General features: G+C 55.9%; 1 protein-coding gene across 8 annotated transcripts in view; it reads right to left on the bottom strand.

The window, feature by feature from the left end:
- Positions 1-16191, bottom strand: part of TCF3 (transcription factor 3) — a 50167-nt gene extending 33976 nt beyond the window's left edge. For 7 of the 8 annotated variants that reach the window (XM_065745894.1, XM_065745895.1, XM_065745893.1 and 4 more), the window contains exons 1-2: positions 13681-14035; positions 7844-7916 (exon numbers count right to left, since the gene is read on the bottom strand). In XM_065745894.1, coding sequence (XP_065601966.1) covers positions 7844-7916; positions 13681-13755 — 148 coding nt within the window. In that variant the 5' untranslated portion in view covers positions 13756-14035. Of the gene's footprint in view, positions 1-7843; positions 7917-13680; positions 14036-16165 lie in introns of those variants that run through there. The other variant, XM_065745892.1, reaches the window with a different exon arrangement.
- Between the last annotated feature and the right edge of the window lie 1368 nt (positions 16192-17559).

Genomic DNA, 17559 nt, shown 5'->3' with positions numbered 1-17559 from the left:
CAAAAGGTGATTCAAAACCTCTTGGAGAAGGAGAGGATGGCTGCAGGTGGTCACAAACCCGGTTGCCACGCGGGACAAGCATCACCTCCGACACAGAGCACTACCTGCAGGCAGGATACAGGGAGCAGCACGTGCTTTCCTGGAAGGTTTTCCAGTTTAGGATCGGTTGTGGTTCTGCAGACATCACCCTTTACTCTTGTTTGTTACCAAAACCCACCCACCCACGTGGGTTCATGCCAACCTGGAGCGAAGCCACTCATTTATTTTCGGTCCCTGCCTAACCACGAAGGCTCCCTGCTGGAAAATAAGCTTGTGCCACGTTAACTTCACCTCCCTCTTGCTCCTGACGCAATCTCTGGGCTAAATTTAGAGAGAGATGGTGCCTCTGGTCACTTGGGAGGTGGGGCTGTGCTGCTCGGGGTTCACAGCAGATGGACAGGAGGATCTCAGATTTATCTCCTGTTAGCCTTGGAGCTGAGCTACGTGGAGAGAGATAATTGAAAAATTCAGGGGAAAAAAAAAAATAAAAGGCAAGTGTCCCAGCATCCACCTGCTCCAGCAGCGAGGTGAGGTGATATAAGCTGCTGCAAAAACTGCCCTCCAGAAACATTAATCGCAGCATCCTAAAGGGCACCGACACAACCGCTCCAAAAACCCTCAGAAGATGAACCAAGAAACCCACATTCCCCGCTCACCATTTTCCTCCTTCAGTACTTTTCCCTACGTGTTTCCATCCCACGAAACCACACAAACCCAGAATCCTCCACAACCAGGAGGAAAACTCCCTCATTGACCCCAAAGTTGGGCTGCACTGTATTCAACACCGCACAGAGGGCAGAGCTGGGCTGGGCATGGGGCTGACCCCGTCCCACACCCCCAGAGCAGCTGCTGGGGACTGTCCCCTCCCAGCCCAGCTCAGCACCGTGGGCACAGACATGGCCATGCCACAGCTGCCAGACTCAGGTTTTGGTGCCATGAGAGCGTTTGCCTCCGGTGATCTCTTATCCCCAGCGCTCGCTGTGCTCCCGGCCCCACGTACCATTAAGCATTCAGCACCACAATGCATTTCACACCGTATTTCATGCCTCATTTGGCAACAAAATTAATTAAACTTTAAGTCAACACTGAAGGAGTGCAGTACCTTTCTTCCCTGTGTGGCATATATAACTCAATTTGTTTAAACTAATGTGCTAATCAAGAATTGCAGAATACCAGGGAACCTTCTGGCAGGAGGGTCTCTGAGACTCGCAGTGAGATCATCCCCATGCAGGTTCATCAACCAACCAACAGCCCTAAAATCACAGTGTGCTTGGGTTGGATAGGACCCCAGAGCCACTCAGCCCCACTCCCTGCTGGGTGCTGGGTGCCCCCCACCAGCTCATGCTGCCCAGGGCCCACCCATGGCACTGGGTTCCTCCAGGGATGGGGACACCTGCAGCTTTCTGGGCAACGTGTGAAATGCAATCCAGCAAAACACATTAAAATGCCAAGAACACACCACTCACAAGTAGACTCCTGCCTTCGAACCTCCTGCTTGAGCAGCCTCCTGGCTAGGGATGCCCATCCTCACGCCCCAAACCCATCAGCTTTGGGTAAACGCACGTGCCCAGCACCTCAGTGCTGCCCACGGCCCTCGCTGCACGGTGACACGAGGGACAGCCAGTGCTCCCCAGGAGGCAGCTGAGGCTGCCACCCCCTCGCCGTGCTCCTGGGATGTCTCAGCTATTTGGAGGTGCTGGGAGAGGGCAGGCTAATCCCAACCCACGCGGCTGGGAATCCAAGAGGCAGATGTGGGCAAACTTCTTGGCATAACTGAGACAGCTGCGTCGGATGGCACCAGCCTGCAGCATGCAGAGCTGGTAGAACAGGCTGAGCACAGCAGCAAGAGCCAAGGCAGAAAGAGAACCACTGCCAGCAAGCTGCCACCCCGTGCTCTCCTGCTGCAATGCCCGTGACACGGGGCAGAGGTACCAAGCCTGTTCCAAAAGCTTCGCAGCCGCAGCCTGGCTCTCGCTGCTCCTGGGCAGGTTTCCAGCCCAGGGTTGGGCCATCCCCTTGCATCTGCCCTGTCTGCAGGGAGACACCGTGCTCCCCAAGAGGGCCAGGGACCCTGATGCGGTGGTGGGCAGTGCAGGGGGGTGGAACTGGATGATCTTTAATGTTCTTTCCAACCCAACCTTATCTGATGGTCTCTCCCCATGCATACAGGTCCAGGCCTCGCAGCAGGCAGGAAACACACACACACCAAAGTTGCATACCTCCAGGTGAAGCAGTAAGATGCACTGCTGGAGAAAACGGTGCTTGCAAGCAGCATCGTCGCCCTGTGGTGCTCAGTCTGCTCATGCATTAGGACAGCAGCAAGCACACTGCGTTTAACAGTGATTTTGGAGGTCAGTGAAAAGATGCCTGTACAACATCCTCCAGCCATGTTAGCATCGTGGAGATAACAGAGCTAATTAGAGATGAGCCCGTCCAGAGTAACAAAATGGCACCTTGCAATGAATCTGTCCCCTTAAGACACTCGCTTGCTACCTCAAATAAATAAATAATAATAAAAAACTCCACATTAATTCCAGTTTGAGTTGAACTGCATACAAACATTAACAATGGAGATGCAATAGGCAGTGACCGGTCACACGCAGGACACGTGCTGGAGCAGGGCACCCTACAGAGCATGCAGAATTCGAAATTAGCAGCAGCAAGGTCCAGCAGAAATGCTTGCCAGACCTGCTGGGCCCCTTCCAAAGCCATCTCTCCCCTTTGGAAAGGGCACAACAAGCGTGGAAGGCTTCAGGCCGGGATGCTGAGCCAAAAGCAAGCTTTCTGCCTACTCCCACTAGCAGAACGTGATAGGAAGAGCGGGCGGAGGAGCACCCAGTGCTGGCAGGGCTCCCCAGGCACGGCTGGATTTGGCACCTACCTTTTTTCCCCCTCTCAAACACAGAAGTTCAGGGCTCAGGCTGATGCTCAGGCAGATGTGGGGAGGGCTGAGGCAGAGCTGCCGCATCCCAGCACCAAATCCCCAGCGTGCTGCTCACTGTGACATCATTTTAATGGGATCCCAGCCCTCGTGATAGGGGCAACAGCAGTCTAAGCAAAGCAAGAGCATTAGGCACAACCTCCTTTTATTAAAGGAAAGCAGGTGTAGCTTCTTTTCAAAGGCAGAAGGCACACACCCACCCCAGCTCCGCACCAGGTGAAGACAGGAGCACCCACCCCATCACATCCCTCGAGCAGGCACAGCTCACCAGGGCTGCACAGCCTCATCTTGCAAAGGGGAAAGCTGTATGGCAGGAGATGGGTGCACTGCTCCAACTCTTAGGCAAAGTTAAAGCTGAGTGCTCAAACGAGGGCTGTGTCACATCTGCAGCTTGTAAACAAAAGCCGTCGCTTATCTCAGTACAGTGCTGGCTCTCTCACACCTCTGACATTCCCCGGGCTCTTTCCTAGTTTGACGTCTCAAATCCAGCCAGAAGGACTCTTCCCAGGGGTGGGAGATGAGTAAAAATCTCCTCCCCCTGCAAGCATGCCCCCTCCCACCCTAAAGGTAAGCATACTGAGACTGGGAGCGAGTGGGACTTCTGAGCTGCAGAGGGACGGCCTCAATCCCTGCACAGAAAACTCGAGGGAGAAAAAACAAAAACAAAACCAGATTTGAAGAGAGGGAACAAAAACCCACGGGGCTGTCAAGTTGCAAACTGACTGCAGAGGTGCAGAGGAGAACCTGGCACGGGGAGATCCTGGGGGGGGTGTGCTGGGGGACAGAGGTGTAGGTGGGTTGAAGGGACACAAGGGTGAAGCTTTTTGTACCCCCATGCCTGCTATTTCCTGCTGCCCCCAAGCCCACTTTCAGGATTGTTTCTGTTTGGTTTTCAAGCCCTATCTCCTGCATCCCTAACCTGATCCACCCCAGGGTGAGAGCCTCATGAAGACACACAACACGAAGCACAGCTGAAAGCCCTTCAAAGCAGTGCCTGCAGCACGTGGGAGCTCCCCTGAAAGTCCTCTGGGCTCTGTTACTGGAAGGGCTGGGCACGTGGGGTGTCGCCCTCAGCACCCTCCTACACCGGGCATGGAAACGCTCCTGGGCAGCACTGAGCAGCAAACAATTCCCTCTTTCCAGGCTTCGACTTGTCTGCAGCGAGGGATCTGTTCTTCCTTTGATAACGACCAAAAGCAATTTGTATTTGGAAGACGTGGTGATGCCACCAGAGAACTCTCTGACTGACTCCTCGTGGTGGCAGCTCCTGGCTTGGTGACACGCACAAGCAGCCCGAGGGCTGCAATGGGAAGTGCCAGCTCCAAACAGCAAGCCCCATATTGCATCCCTCACGTCTGCCTTCCATCACCTATCAAAATAGCAAGCACAGCCCATCACTCCCACTCCAGCACAAGCAAAACATGTGGGAACTCGAGGCAGTTTGTAGGGAAACGTGATACAGCCTTACTAATAAAAGCTTTCTCTTTTCCTCGCTATGGCAAAGAGTTGCAAATGCCATTCTGCAGCCTGAAACCCTCCTGCTGCCAGCACAGTGCTCCGACTGCACCGCCTTCACTGCAGCCCTGACCCTGTGTGTGCACACACCCCCACGTTACACCTTCCAGCAGCTCACCTGTAGCACCCACGACGGAGACAACCTCATCTTCCAGAGGATTTATTACTCTCAGCTCTGTTGCCACAGGTATCCAAGTTTGAATGGTGTTTAAAGCGGGCTTTCAAAGGGGATACAGACTCACCTGCCTCCAGGGAGAACGCATTGGCTTTGTTCAGGAGACTGTAACTTAAAAATCTGTTGCATGCACCAGCTTGTAACTCTTTGAAAAGCTCTCTGCTTCCCAGCTTCAGATGTACTTTATGAACTTGCCCCGATCAAAGCAATCCCCTAACAGCCAGCCTCATCTCCCAGTCTCCCCAGCAAAAAGGCACTGAATGCATCTTGGGGGTGGAACTCCAGGGCAGATCAGGAGAGAACCAACCCCTCCAAACCCACCCGAGAGATCTCGGGCACGGGAGCTCCCCAACAGCACGAAGCGAGGAAGAAAAGACACTGAAATGAGACGAGGCAACCCCATCGCTCCTTCTGTCTCAAAAGTCATTTAAAAATGGTCATTTCCACGCACTCAGCTCCCTGGTGCTGCTTCAGTGAACGCGCTGGGGCAGCGCCTTCTGCTCAGGGTGGTCCTCTGCAGACTGTGACACAGGGACGGGGGACACAGATGTGGCACAGGGATGACAAAACCCCATCCTTCTAGGAGTGAGATGACAGGCGTACGCTGAGAGCCAGGGCTAAAATAAAATGCCAGCAGCAAATAGCACGGCCAAGGCTGGAAAGTGCTGCTTGCAGCTCGGAGCCTCAGGAAGGCCAACCTCCCCGCAGCGACCTGCATGCTATAAATGCTGTGGCCATGGCCCACATGACGTCAGCTCCATCCTAGTGGCAATTGTTGGGCTGTGTCGTGCCAAAAAAGCACAGAGCGGAGGTGCTGAATTGTCCAGGCAGCAGGATAGCTAAACCAGTTCCTCCCTGGTGCATTTGAGGACAGAAATGAGGGAAACAGTGGCAGAGCTTAAAATAAAACCAGGAGACAAATATAAAAGCAAAGAGATCTCAGAGCTGGAGGGCTTGTGTTAACACTTTGAGTTTCCTGGCTCCGGAGAGCAGCAGGTCCCCCTCGTGGGGCCACCCACGTGCTCTGGTGCAGCCAAGGCATTTATTAATTGGGATTTGGAGAGGATTTGAACTTGGGGCGGTTTTCTCATCGTGCTGTCTCAAATTGATGCATTTCTTTACTGACCAGCTGGGCTCAGGAAGTGAGAGCCTTCTCCTGGCAGACAGGGGCGCGGTGGTGGGCAGGGAGCAGTGCCCTGCTCCCATCACCTGCTGCTGCCCCAGGGGCACAGCCTGGAGCATGGAGATCCTCCATGGGGGGAAATAACAGCACTGGGATTTCTCGAGGAGGAAGGAGATGAAGAGTGAATGGTCATGAATTCCCATTTCCAAGGGTGGGCAGAAGCACGAGACATCGTTATTTCTGGCACGTCAGATAACATCAGTTTGTTATCTTGGGGTTGTTGTAATGATGAGATAGTGGTGCTAAATTAAGTGGAACCAGAGCCCACAAACTATGAAAACCAGGCCTTGCCCCTGTCTAGGAGCTCATTCAGAGAGCGTGGATCCTTCCAGCACATCTCATCGGCACCTCACTGCAGCTATTCCCCCAGCCAGCAAAAATCCATCTTCAAACACCCGGGGTAAGAGGCAAGTCCCAAACACAGCTCCCACTCCCCAGAGCATGAAGGACAAGAGGCTGAGGGGTAACACTGTGGCTGGAGCAACCCAAGCCAGGCTGCCCTCCTGCAGGACAGAGCTGTCCCACGGCCTCGAGAGCGGGACGGCAGCGATTGTGCAATCTCTGTTGTATAATATCAACCCTCTGTTTTTATGAACTGCTCACAGCCAGACTCAGAAAGCAGCAGCCCAGAGGAAGGGTGGTGTCAACATTACCTTTCACTCACCCGAAAGAAAAGAGAGGGGAAAAAAAAATATAGAAAAAAAAAAAATAGATTTTGTGCTGTTTCGACGCCAGCCCAGCCAAGCAGAGGGAGGTCTGGTCACCGCACGGCTGCTGAGCACAGCCCTGCCTGCAGCCTCCCCCCTGGCCAGCCCTGCAGAGCCCTCAGCCAAGGCAGCATCCGAGCAGGAAACAAATTAATGGGAGCTCGCTCCAGGGCTGTTCTCTCTCATGTAGCATGTCTTGGGTGGATTGTTTTAATGGCAGAAGTCGCAGGCACATCCACACGCGCAGGAACGCTCGCTGGGGAGCTCAACTTCCATCTGGGTTAGACTGAGAGTTTCTGCCCTTGAATTTCCTCCCTTTTCTCCAGCACCCACTTAACCTCCCTGAGAAAGTGCTTGCTCAAAGCCATCCTGACAAGCAGCTGAACAGGATGAAAGCTCCGTGCTTCCCTGGCCACGATGGCACAGCAGAGTGGGGCGTCCCTGGGAGCTCCCAAGAGCTGCCCCATCACCACTCCCAGCCAGAACTGCTGGGCATGGGTACTGCTGTTGGCATAGCCAGGAGGTCCCTGGATAGCTCAAGCCGAGCTGGGGCTGAGAAACTCAAGTGCTATCCATCCCAGCTTCCTGCATGCAACACAGCTTCTCCAGGCAGCAAAAACCTGGCACAGTGCTGTCCCCAGGTTCCCCACTTCAGCATCAAATGAATCCCCACCATGCTCCCAAATCAGACATCTGAAAGCACTGTGCCCTTCAGCAAACCTGCTATCACAGCTGGGTGGGTTCCCAAACCCCTGTGACGGATGGAGGCAGCCCCTTCCCTGCACCAGGGCAGCACAGCTGCAGCTCAGTGCTGCTGGGATGGACTCAGCAGCCCAGTGCCTGCATATGGACTCACAGTAGCTCCAAACAGCCCTGCTACCACCTCTGTACTGCCTGGGGGTGGTTGGCAAGGAGGGCTTTGCAAAAGAAACCTTTGGGAAAAGACAGATCCATCACACCTGCAGCAGGGAGCTGAGTGGAGCAGCCACCCCAATGGAGCACCACCAAAGCATCTCCTCAGTGGTGCATATACACCCTGGAGAACATTTCTCTGTTCATCTGAGCAGCTTAACAGACCAGCACAGATTGCCTGCTCCCATCAGAGCTGCCCAGAGACACACAGGGCAACACAGCATCCCAAGGTACAGCAGCAAACAGCCACCAGAAAAACACACAGAACGACCGAACCCGCTCCGTTCAGGGCTCTGCAAGTGAGTACACATTTATTACAACTGACTTTACGTTGTGAAGACAAAAAAAATAAAAATGGAAGATGACAATACCTGATCCTCCAAACTGAGTGCTTGCTAGGGTCGTGGGTCTGTTTTTTCCATTAGCCACTGGCAGGGGAAACATCTAGAAAAACAGAAAGATGAGAGAGAAAAGAGATTTCAGTATGAGTTTCACTGTGCTGCTGCAAAGAGGGGGTCACAGCAGGCAGGGAGGGGGAAGAGGAACACTTCACTGATGCAAAAAACTTCCCTCTCCTCATGCCCCCGCTGCATACATCAGCTGCAGGAGGGCCAGGAGAGCAGCACAGCTGCGTGTGGACACACACACACATTCCCACGTGCATGAACTCCTCCTGTGTACGCAGCGTGTCTGGTTCCTTAGGTGCGACTGAGAGCCATCCAAGCAGCATCGCTGCCACGGTCAGAACCCACAGCTCCTTCCCCAAGTCCTCCACTCACACCGAAGGGCACCTCTGTTCATACAACACCCCCAGGGTGGAGAGCAGCACCCAGCAATGCTCCCATCCCCCCCCCCCCAACCCCTGCAGCTCGTTTGGGGCTGGGGAGCAGGAGGTGCTGCACCAAGCACTTAACCCATCAGGAGCAACACACTTTGCAGACTGGGCAGTGCTGGCTGCTGGTCACTGCACTGCTGCAGCCCCGTTTTCTGCCAGGGAGCTTCCACCACCAGCAAACCTGAACGAAGACGTGCAGTGTGAGCAGGGAGGACTTCAGAAGCTGCTGTTCAACATCTGACACGCACCTGCGTGCGGCAGAAAACTGATTCTTCCCCGCAGCCAATAAAACCAGCGGTGGGAAACGCCTGCTGCACTCACGTTTTCATATCCTCCACCACTCCAGCTACTTTCACCACCAGCCATTCGAACTGGCATTATTTTTAGCTTCGCAGCATCGGAGTTAACTCCTGAAGTTTTACACTTTGAAGGTTAAACGAGGCAGCTCTGTGCCCTGACATCACTGCTGCCTGCCCGCGGCCAGAGGTGCTCCTTCGTACAGACCCAGTGCAGTTATCAACACTGGGGAGGATAAAAACGTGGCTACTCACGGGAGGGATGCAAAGGGAGCAGAGGAGAAACCATTCAAAACAAAAAGAACAGACGTTTGGGATCGTATGTAAGTATGCACATGCACACTGTGGGCATTACACAAACACAGGCACTTCATCTAGAGGTGCGAGTGCTGTCCAAGCACACCCAGCAGCCTGCAGGCTCCTTCACAGCCCCACGCCATCACTCGCTACCCAGGGTCTGGAGCTCTGGGGGTGGGCTCTGGGGGCCCAGCCCCCCACTGCTACACACGCTTTGCTTCCTCAGGAAGTCGGGCTACAGAAGAAACCAACCCTGACAGCGTCGAGGTTCACAGCCTGCCTCCCTCTGCAGTGCCACGGCGTGGTTTTCTGCAAATAACTCTGAAAGGATGGAAAGGAGAACCTGCATGGCTGCCCCAACCTGTGCCCACCCCCCCTTCCTGCTACACTGCAAGAAAGCAAAGTGCTCAGAAGGCCTTTTCCAAGAGGAGGTCATGCACACGTGGGCACCGGAGGATGGGGGACATGCAAACATCACAGTCCCCAGCAGTGAAAACACAACGTGGACAGAAAGCACCACTGGCTCTTTGTCACGAGCATTTCAGCTCACGACTTGCTGGTGCTGGCAGAGCAAAGCTTCGAGTGGAGAGAATGAACAGCTTTGTTCCACCACGCTCAGCAAAATGGGGTGTCCCCTCTCCCCCCCCGTGGGGCAATCCCCAGCCCGCAGGGATGCCCTCGCCCCCGTGTTCCTGTCCTCCCCTCAAAGGGACTGTGGAGGAGGGGATCCCAGCTGCTCGTGGGCTCCTGGCTTTGCCTTTCTGTTTTTGGGGTGGCCAAGCTGCTTTCCCACCGCAGCCTGGGCCGTGTGGAGGAGGGGGGCACAGTCACCCTCCAAGCGCCCGCCTGTGTCACTCACAACCCAAGTTCACCCACCCACTGCGAGTTTCCTTTCTGCTTCAAACTCAGCTTCAAAAATCAACAGGGGAAGGGGGAAGGCTAGCACACACCAAGGGGGGGGGGGGGACACCCGCCACAGCCTCCCAGGCTCCGTAATTGGGTCATTATGGGGCCTTTGTTGGATTTGAATAATGTCGATTGAAGCGGTTGTGGCAAATCCCCCATCTTAAGTCCCCGTGTGCAGTTTCTCAAGCCGGGTCTGATACCACCGCAGCTCTCAGCCCCCACGGCTGCCTTCATTCCCTTTCTGTTTCTCCCAGATGCAAAACCAGAGCACGGAAACCCAAACACGCAGGAAGTCCTGGCCCCCGCGCTCCCAGCGGCCGACTCAGAAGGAAAGGGAATCTGCCAGAGCAGCACCGAGCAGCATTTCATCTATTGGGCACTTCCACCACCGCATCGGTGTTCTCAAATTAAATGGCTGTTCTCACTTCCTCTGCTCTCCCACCTCCCGAATCCGGGGCTGCACCGACCTCGGCGCTGAGCTCCCAACCCGAAATCTATTTTGCAGAGTGGAAGGCATCCAGCTGCTGATGTGGGGAGAAGAGGGAATTCGCTCCCGGACGCTGCCAGCAGGATATTTCAGACGTGCTCATTCCAGACAGGCCTTCCTGACTGCAGCCCCCAACGTCCACCGCGGCGTAAGGCGAACCTCACTTGGAACAAAAGCACCAGTTTTATCACGGAAACGCACATGCTGTGCCTCGGCCAGAGCTGGGCACTGGGTGCTGCTGCTGTGCTGCAGGAGCTGCTGGGACGGTTTGGGGTTCGCCCTCGTCTCTCTCCGGGGTTGGATCGCTTGCTGAGATCAGCCTCGGGCGACTGCTCACCCTCTGCCCACCCTGCAGCTCCTCACCGAGTGAGAAGCCCGCATCCCTCAGCATATGGTTAATACTCTGCTAATAATCATGGCTGTTAACAGTATTTCACTCCTGCCAGAGACCTAGGCTGGCACGCAGCCGCCTGCCGCTCTCCAGCTTGGCAGGCATGCACCGCAGCACGGGTGAGCCCCACAGCCAGGCTTCCCACCCCATAGACCCCCCCCCCCCCCCCCATCCCCACCACGGACCCCTCAGCCCTTCCCAGGACACGAGAACAGCAGCAGCGTGGGGCCACGACCGCGCTCACCCCACGCAGCAAAACGGAGCCTGGCACACAACAAAAAAAAAATATACAGTAAAATAACTGCACCCAAAGGAGCATCTGCAAAAAAAAAAAAAAAAACAAACCAAACCCACAGAGCTGGCGACCGGAATCAATAGGCAGGATGGCTTTCTCAAAGCTCTCCTCCAGATTTGCAAGCCTCCTGCTCTGGATCATCGCCAGGGAGCGGTGGTGAAAGAGAGCGTACAAATTACCTACACTTTGGGGCAATTATAGGAGGCAATTTGCTCCGAGGAGGAGGGAAGCACTGCTCTGTGCACAGCCCAGGGCAGGATCAGAGCTCCTAGCTGCACGCCTGGCTCCTGCTCCCCGACATGGATGCCTTTGGTTTCCACTCTCGTTGTCAAACGACGGTGCTGAGGAGCTTCAGGTGAGCGCTTCGCAGCTCAGCAATCCCCCAGTGCATTTATTCAAGAGTCTCCTCGAGGCTACGAGCCTGCTTTACACAAACCAACTGCACGAAGCTGCAGACCCACGAGGGCTGCACTCACCCAACACAGAGCAGGACAGCAACAGAAAGAATACAGAACCAAAGCACTGCTCGGAAGCAAAACGCCTCCAGCCTCTCCAAATATCTCCAGTTTTCCTCCATCCTCTCCACTGCGGAGCATCAGTGGTTCAATGCTCCACTCCTGCTTATTCCAAAACACCACCTATAAACCTATAGATACACACGCACCCTTGAGAGCAAGCTTTCTGGCCCCAAATCCTGCATCCTACTGACACAGCAGCCCAGGGCGTGGGGTGCAGCTCAGCCACTCGCTCCATCCCCGCAGGAGCGATGCTTCCATTCCCTTTATGCAGGCTCAGGGTGTGTGTGTGTGTGTGTGGAGATGAGGGTTTGTGAAGCAGACCTGGCTTAACTCCAGGCTGTGCCGGAGCCCAGCGGCCAACTGATCCCACAGGGAGTGAATGTCTTCGAATCACTCACTGGCAAATGACATTTGCAGGCCCTGATCTTGCAAACAGCCGCCCCCGAACGTCGGAGCCTCAGACGAGCCCAGGACAAATTCTGGTCATTCCCCAGGTTTACACCAGCGTAGGAGGGCTGGAATGGAACCCAAATTCAACCCCTGGCTGCGGATTAGTCTCCAAGAAGAGAAATATTCATATACAGAGGGAACAGGTCGGGACCTCTCCGCGGAGTACAGCTCTCAGCATGCAAATGAGGCTGGTTTGGTAATTTGGAAATAAAGCCTTGGGTTTCTGAAAGTGAGTGGGATTTGAGGTTGTTTTTTTTTTTTCCTAAGAGAAAAAGCAAAGGAGGAGAGGAACTAAAACAGCTTGACCTGAGAGCAGCCCGTGGGGCACCGACCCACAGCACCGCTCCAAATGGATGCGGGGGACGGCACAGGAGTGCTGCCCCGAGCAGGACCCCAAGGATGAGGACAGGAATAACCACACAGTGCTTCAGCAAACCCTGAGCACAGCCCTGCTGCTCTCACAGAGCCCGTAACAGCCCCAGAACATCCTGCTGCTGAACTGACAGCATCCCAACAGGACGAAGACAACCGGGCCTCTGCAGATTGCTATTATGTGGGGTGGACACCTCCCCCCTTCCCCCCCCACAGCACCGAGCCCCGCAGGGACAGGTACACATCTTACCCTGGAAGAGGGCTGCCCAACCCCAGTGCTGCAGCAAGCTGCCACGCTTCAGCACTTCCCACAGGCACAACAATGGCAGCGAGTGCCCCCGGTTTTGCCTCTATTTCCTCCCTTTCCTCATCTCCCTTCCTCCTCGAGGTGCAACAAAACCCATCCCGGGGCAGGGTGCCCCCAGCCCCCCCCCAGCAGCAGCAGCGAGGCCGCTCCTCCTGCAGAGCTGTTTTCTCTATCTCCACAGCACGTATGCTTATCTTAAAAGCAAGACGTGCACTGTGAGCACCGTGAGGGTGCAGCCCACGACCCAGGAACCCAACAGAGTTATTCTCCTTTGAACACAGCTCTCCCCTCTGCAGTTACACCTGCCAGCCCCGCTGTGGCACGACGGGCACGGTGCCACACGTCACCATGTGCCGGGCACGAACCCTGGCCCTGCTCTGTGGGACTTCTCTTCCCCCTGAGCTGCACACATCCACCCTGGGGGAACTTTTAGGTCCTGTTTCTTTGAAAAGCAGCGGTCGAAACGCAGCTGAAGGTTTCCAGGCTACAGAAGAGCAGAGCGAGGGGAACACAAGTGCCTGACTCCTGCAGAAATCATGCGCTGGAGAGCTTGGACAAATTTCAAACTGAGATAGAATAACCTGCAGGAGCAAAAGTTTAATAGTCTGGGGCTGGGGAGAGGAAAAAAAAGGGCTGATTAATCGGCTACTGAAGTTACATCTCTGCATTAGCTCCGTGTCCACGGTGGCTGGAGCAGCCACTCAGCCCTCTGCACCAGAAGCACCGACACAGAGCTCACAGCCTTACGTTCCCCCAGAATTTCCCATCCGAAAAAAACACCTCTAAGTGCCCCCCATGAGGAAACAACACACTTCAGAGGGGAAAGCAGGGGTTGGGGGGGGAGGGGAGGGGGGAGGGAGGGACCAGGAGGGGTAGCAGCTTCGTTTTAGCTTAAAAATAAACAAGTTGCAGCACATGTGCACGCACACAAACACGGCACATCTGAAACCCATCACGTCCAATTTACAGGCTCACATTTCCTCCCCTCCACAGCTCCCGACCCAGAGCCCCGGGCCCTTTAAAGCCCCCCCCCCCCCGGGGCGCTTTTGCTCACCATACTGAAGTCCAGCAGGTCACTGAGCTCTTTGTCTGTCCCAACTGCAGCCATTCTCTGCTGCTGCTGATTCATACTCCCACAGACTCAACAGTGGCAGTCCTAGAGAAAGCAAGGGGGAGGGGAAGAGATATTTTAATGACCGGAGCCAACCACCCACCCCATTGATGAATATTTAAAAAAGACAGAGAGAGAAAAAGGGGAAAGAAAACACAACTCCAGTGCACGTTCCCAGCACAGTGCAGCGTCCTCGCACAGCACCCAGCGCAGGAACAAGAGCCCTATTGAGCAGACACATTTGGATGTTGGTTTTTTGCTGCCAATTCCACTCGTTTGGGCCAATTCTGTTCCTGGCATGCAACGAATGAAGGGAGGTGGGGGGGGGAAATAAAGGGGGGGGGGGGGTGGAAAAAGTCAACTCGTTTATCAAAGGGTTCAGGCGAGTTATCACTCGGGCGCTTGTCTGGCTCGGCTCGCCTTGTGCTTTCCCCTGTTCTTGTGCTTCTGCTTGCCCAGTCTGGGTTATAAAAATGAGAGAGGAAAGGAGGAAAAAAAAGAAAGAAACCAACACAAAAAACAAAAGGTCTGAAGTTCTGGCTGCGGCCCGAGGTCACTGAGCACCTGCAGCTGGGCTCACGGGGATGCCCTGAGCAGGGAGGAGCAGCAGCAGCCCCGGCCCTCTCCAGAAAAGGAGGGGAAAAAAAAACCAACCAACAAAGCAGTTTTCAGAGAGGACTGAGAAAACAGAGCCCTTGGGCTGTCCTGACAAAATCCGTACATATTATCCTTCTGAATTTTACAGGTTATGATTATTGTTTCCCTAAAAGGAAGACTGATCTTTTCGGTAGAGTCACTCTGATAGAAAAACATTTCCCTGCGAGGGAGGAAGAGGTCTGGGAGGAGATGAAAGATCCCTTTTTTTTTTTTGCCCCCTCCTTCCCCCCCCCCCCCCTTTAGGAACTCATTCATGGCTATAAAGGGCAGCTGGCCAATGCATTTAACTCATTAATCATAAGGGTAAAAAAAAAAAAAAACGAAAAAAGAAAAAAAAAAAGAGACAACTGCACGCAGCCCGAAGTGCTCGTGGGGCCTCATCAGCTCCGCCGTCACGTTTCAATGAAGTTTGATATATTAAAAAATAAAAACAAAACCAAATCAAACCAGCACGGAAAAGCCACCACCGCTACATTAAAAAAAATAAATAAAAAATAATAAAAAAAAGAGGGATTTATGTTTCGCTTTGCTAAAGGAGAACGCGTGGGGATATTACTTTTTGAGCTCGTACACCCACGGGGACACCCCCAGGACCCCCCCCCGGACAACTTTAACAACGCAGCCCTGCCGATCAGCCTGGCCCTTGTTTTCCTTTTTCCTCTTTTACTTTTTATCTCTCCTTTTTCCTCACTCCTTTCGTAAAAAATCTTTTCTTTTCCTCTCTATTTTCTTTAATTATTGCTTTTTAATGATTTTCCTCTCCTTTCTTTCCCCCCCCCAACCCCCCCTCCTCCCTGTTCTCAGCCCACAGCTCCGTCCCGGGACGCCCAGCCCTGCCCTCTCCCGGCTCTCTCCGCTCCCGCAGCAGCACAAAGGCCGGAGAACAGCCCGGGGGAGGGAGGGGGGTGTCCCTGTGGGAGTGGAGGGGGGCCGGGGGGACTCTAAGGTACCCCCCCAAAACATCTCATCAGCGCTACGCTCAGTGCTCCCCCCATCCCAGGCCTTGGTTCTCTGTGCTGGGACACAAAGGGCCGGGGCTCCCTCAGGCCTAATTGCGGAGGAGGGGGGGGGGGGGGGGAAGGGGGCTCAGCCTAGAAGGGAGGGGGGGGGGAGAAAGGTCGTCACATCGCCATGTAGATCCCCCCCAGATCCCTACGAAATCACCCTGGGGTGGGAGGTCCCGATTCACACGGTGCGGGGGGAGACCCAAAGTGCTGCCCCCCCCCCCCCCCCCACCCTCCAAAAAAAAAAAAATCATCCTGAAGCTGTGGTGAGGCCTAAACCGACCCCTACTCCCCCCCCCGCATTAAAGGGGGGGGGGCACAACAGCCGCGATGCGCCCCCTCCCCACACTGAGCACGAAGGACCCCCCCCAACCTCCTACACAACTTTCCAACAGGAGCACAGGGACGACCCCCCCCCCAAACACACACACTCCTACAGATGGGGGGGAACTCCGCGTAGGACTACGGGAAGGGAGGAGAGCGCCCCCCCCCCCCTCCTCCGGGACCCCCGGACCCGAACGAGGTTATGGGGGGGGAGAATATGGGGGTCCCCCCACCCGGGGCTCGGCCGAACTCCGCGGACAATGGAGCTGAGCCCTCCACTCTGGGTTCAGGGGGAGGGGGGGGGGGGGAAGAAGTTGGCGGCCGTCCCATTGCACGGCTGAACGCGGGGAGGAGGAGAAAGGAAAGGTGGGGGGGGGGGGGAACAGCGAAAAGATCACCGCTTTTATTAAATACCGTTTATTAACGTCGGGTTGTTTTATTACCTGTTCCGGGGAGGAAGGGGGGGGGGGGAGCCCGAACCGCGCCCGCTTTGCGTTGTGCGCGGGGTGGAGCGGCGGCCTCTCATGAAGGTCCCGCGGAGCTCAGGGCCCGCTCCGGGCCCGGTGCGGGGCCGGCGGGCGGCGGCGGCTCCTATTGTTCTGCGCCGCCGGCGGGGTACGGCGCAGCGAAGCGGCGCGCTGAGCTCCGGCCCGGGCGGCGCGTGCGCCCCGGCCCGCCCCGCGCCCCCGCCCCCGGCGCGCCGGGCCCCAGCGCTGCTACCGCCACCGCCACCACCACTCCCCCCCCCTCCTCCTTTCCACAGTCCCTCCCTCCGCGCGAGTGAGCGGCGGCGCGAAGCCACGCCCCTTTTGACTCCTCCCTCCGATGTATCCCTCCGCCGCTTTGGTTGATTCTAGGGAGGCCGCTGGGAAGAGGTTGTCCGCGGACGCGCTTGGGGGGGGGTTAGGTTTTTGAAGGTTTTTGAAGGTTTTTGAAGGTTTTTGGATTTTTTTGGTTTTTTTCCTGAGGGCTGAACGTTGCCTCTGAGGGGGAGGGGTGGGACTATGTTTTACGGCGGAGGGATCTAGAGCTCAAGCGGTACTGATGTGCCGCCAGACGCTGTCCAATGGGGAGCCTCGCCGCGCTGAATGGCGGGTAATACAACCAACCAGAGAGCGCGCTGTTCACGCCCCGCCCACCGAGCGCCGCGCCGGCCGGGGGTGGCCGCTGGTTCGCGTCGCCGCCCGCAGCGCCCGCGGAGCTCGGACGGGGCGGGCGTAGTTTTGCGGTCGTCGTTTGGCCCCGCGTTATCCCGCCAGCTCTCAGCCCTCCGTTCAGCCCCATCCCTTCGTGGTTCCTCGAGTCCACGCCGCCCCTCTCGGGTGTCCCAGTTGCACTTCGCCCATCGGGTCATCGTGGGGCGGCCGCTGATGTCAGGCGTTGAAACCTTCCCGTCGCACAATTCCGTTCTTACCGTTTCCCTATCAGCGATTAAACCTCGGAGCTGCCCTCAGCCCCCGACCCCACCGAGCGATTTTCCCACCCCAAAGTTTGGCTGCGGCTCCGCTGGAGCCCTTTCTCCAGCCCTGCTGCAATGCGGGGTGCTGCCCGTCGGGGGAGGGAGGGCAAATCGTTGCTTCACGGTGCGCACCTGGAGCGGGAGGACAGGGTGTGCAGACGTTCCCCCGTGGGCAGCTGTCCCGCGCGGCTCATTGCCGGGCTCCGAGGCGCTGGGGACGTGGTTTGGGGGCAAGGCTTGCTGCTATGGGGTGAGCGGATCCGTGCGACGGCAGGTCCGAGCAGCGGCCTTTGGGTTTTGGCCGCAGAGGGATGCTCGCCGCTCCTCACCCTGCGGAGCTGTGGGTTTTCTGCTCCGGGCATTGCCCTGTGTTAGGTT

This window comes from Cyrtonyx montezumae, unplaced genomic scaffold (genome assembly GCF_038088225.1).
Source record: "Cyrtonyx montezumae isolate F1298 unplaced genomic scaffold, pur_monq_1.0 scaffold_39, whole genome shotgun sequence".
In the NCBI taxonomy this organism is placed as follows: domain Eukaryota; kingdom Metazoa; phylum Chordata; class Aves; order Galliformes; family Odontophoridae; genus Cyrtonyx; species Cyrtonyx montezumae.
Note: the sequence above shows the minus strand (reverse complement) of the source record. Positions and strands in the feature narration are given on the sequence as shown.